General features: G+C 46.2%; 1 protein-coding gene across 1 annotated transcript; it reads right to left on the bottom strand.

Moving 5' to 3' along the window:
- Window positions 1–291: 291 nt before the first annotated feature.
- On the bottom strand, window positions 292–720 carry Rpp20 (ribonuclease P protein subunit p20). The gene has a single exon (XM_050190813.1). The coding sequence runs from the start codon at window positions 718–720 to the stop codon at window positions 292–294; it is 429 nt and encodes a 142-aa protein (XP_050046770.1).
- Window positions 721–1,113: the final 393 nt, after the last annotated feature.

A 1,113-nucleotide genomic window follows, 5' to 3' on the forward strand; every position in this document is an offset into this window, starting at 1 on the left:
TCTTGCATCGGTCTTGAAATCATCGAAGCTATGATTTTTTTTTTTTTTTGTGCGTGTGATTTAGTGCTTCTGTCGATCGCTTGTTGTGTCAAGCAATTTTTTTTAAAGGTAGTCACTTAATTGCTGTTTACGGAGATTTGACGAATTTTTCAACTTTCGTACTAAGGTCACTGCAGCGATAAAAGTGAAAGTCCAATGAAAGCAAGCAAACAAACAAACAAAACCACCATGCGGTGGAACAAAGGCAGTGAATTACGCTTTGAAATTGTCTCTCCCAGTGTTCAAATAAAGCTATTCTTGTTTCTGAGCACTTGGCATGAACAGTCTAATGTGAACAGCAGATGTCTGTCGTGTCTGTGTCATAGGCTCCAGGTCATCTGCAAGCGGCTCCAAATCATCCACGACGCCAACTGTAGATGTGCGAACGTCCACTTCGAGCACTCCTTGGTAGTGACTTTCCACTTGCAACGCTAGGTTGATCGCTCTGCCCACAGCTGCTCCCAAGGCGTGCACAAACACTTCAGTCTTTCCGCTATCAATCAGCTTCCGACAGCGTTCCAGCTGCCCTTTGAAATTCGTTGACATGTTGACGTAGACGTCATTGTCCCGCCGAGGTAGCTGGCTCGAAGTCTTGCGTTTTCGCATCTGATACTCGTCCGGATCGAACCTCGGTCTTCGAGTGGCGGCAGGCCGTTCACTTGCTGCCTCAGCTCCTTCCATTGCCAGTGACAGAATGTCCTCCCTGGATATAGAATAATTATATGATTATACGAGTTCGCAGTTATCGCACGGAATCAAATGTGCTCCCCCCTCAAAACACACACACACACACACACACACACACACACACACACACACACACACACACACACACACACACACACACACACACACACACACACACACACACACACACACACACACACGTCGCTTTTCAATAAGGCAAGGCATAGAGAACAGCATATATAAATGTATCTGTAGGGAATAAGCCAGTACATCGGGAAGTAGCAAGCAACCAGGCCAAGCTTAATGGTGTCGAGATAAGGTATCAACAGCTAGAAGCGCTACTTCAGCTGACGTGCACTGAAATGTAACTGGCATCATGTAGGAGCA

The sequence above is a fragment of the Dermacentor andersoni genome, chromosome 10, assembly GCF_023375885.2.
Source record: "Dermacentor andersoni chromosome 10, qqDerAnde1_hic_scaffold, whole genome shotgun sequence".
NCBI lineage: Eukaryota > Metazoa > Arthropoda > Arachnida > Ixodida > Ixodidae > Dermacentor > Dermacentor andersoni.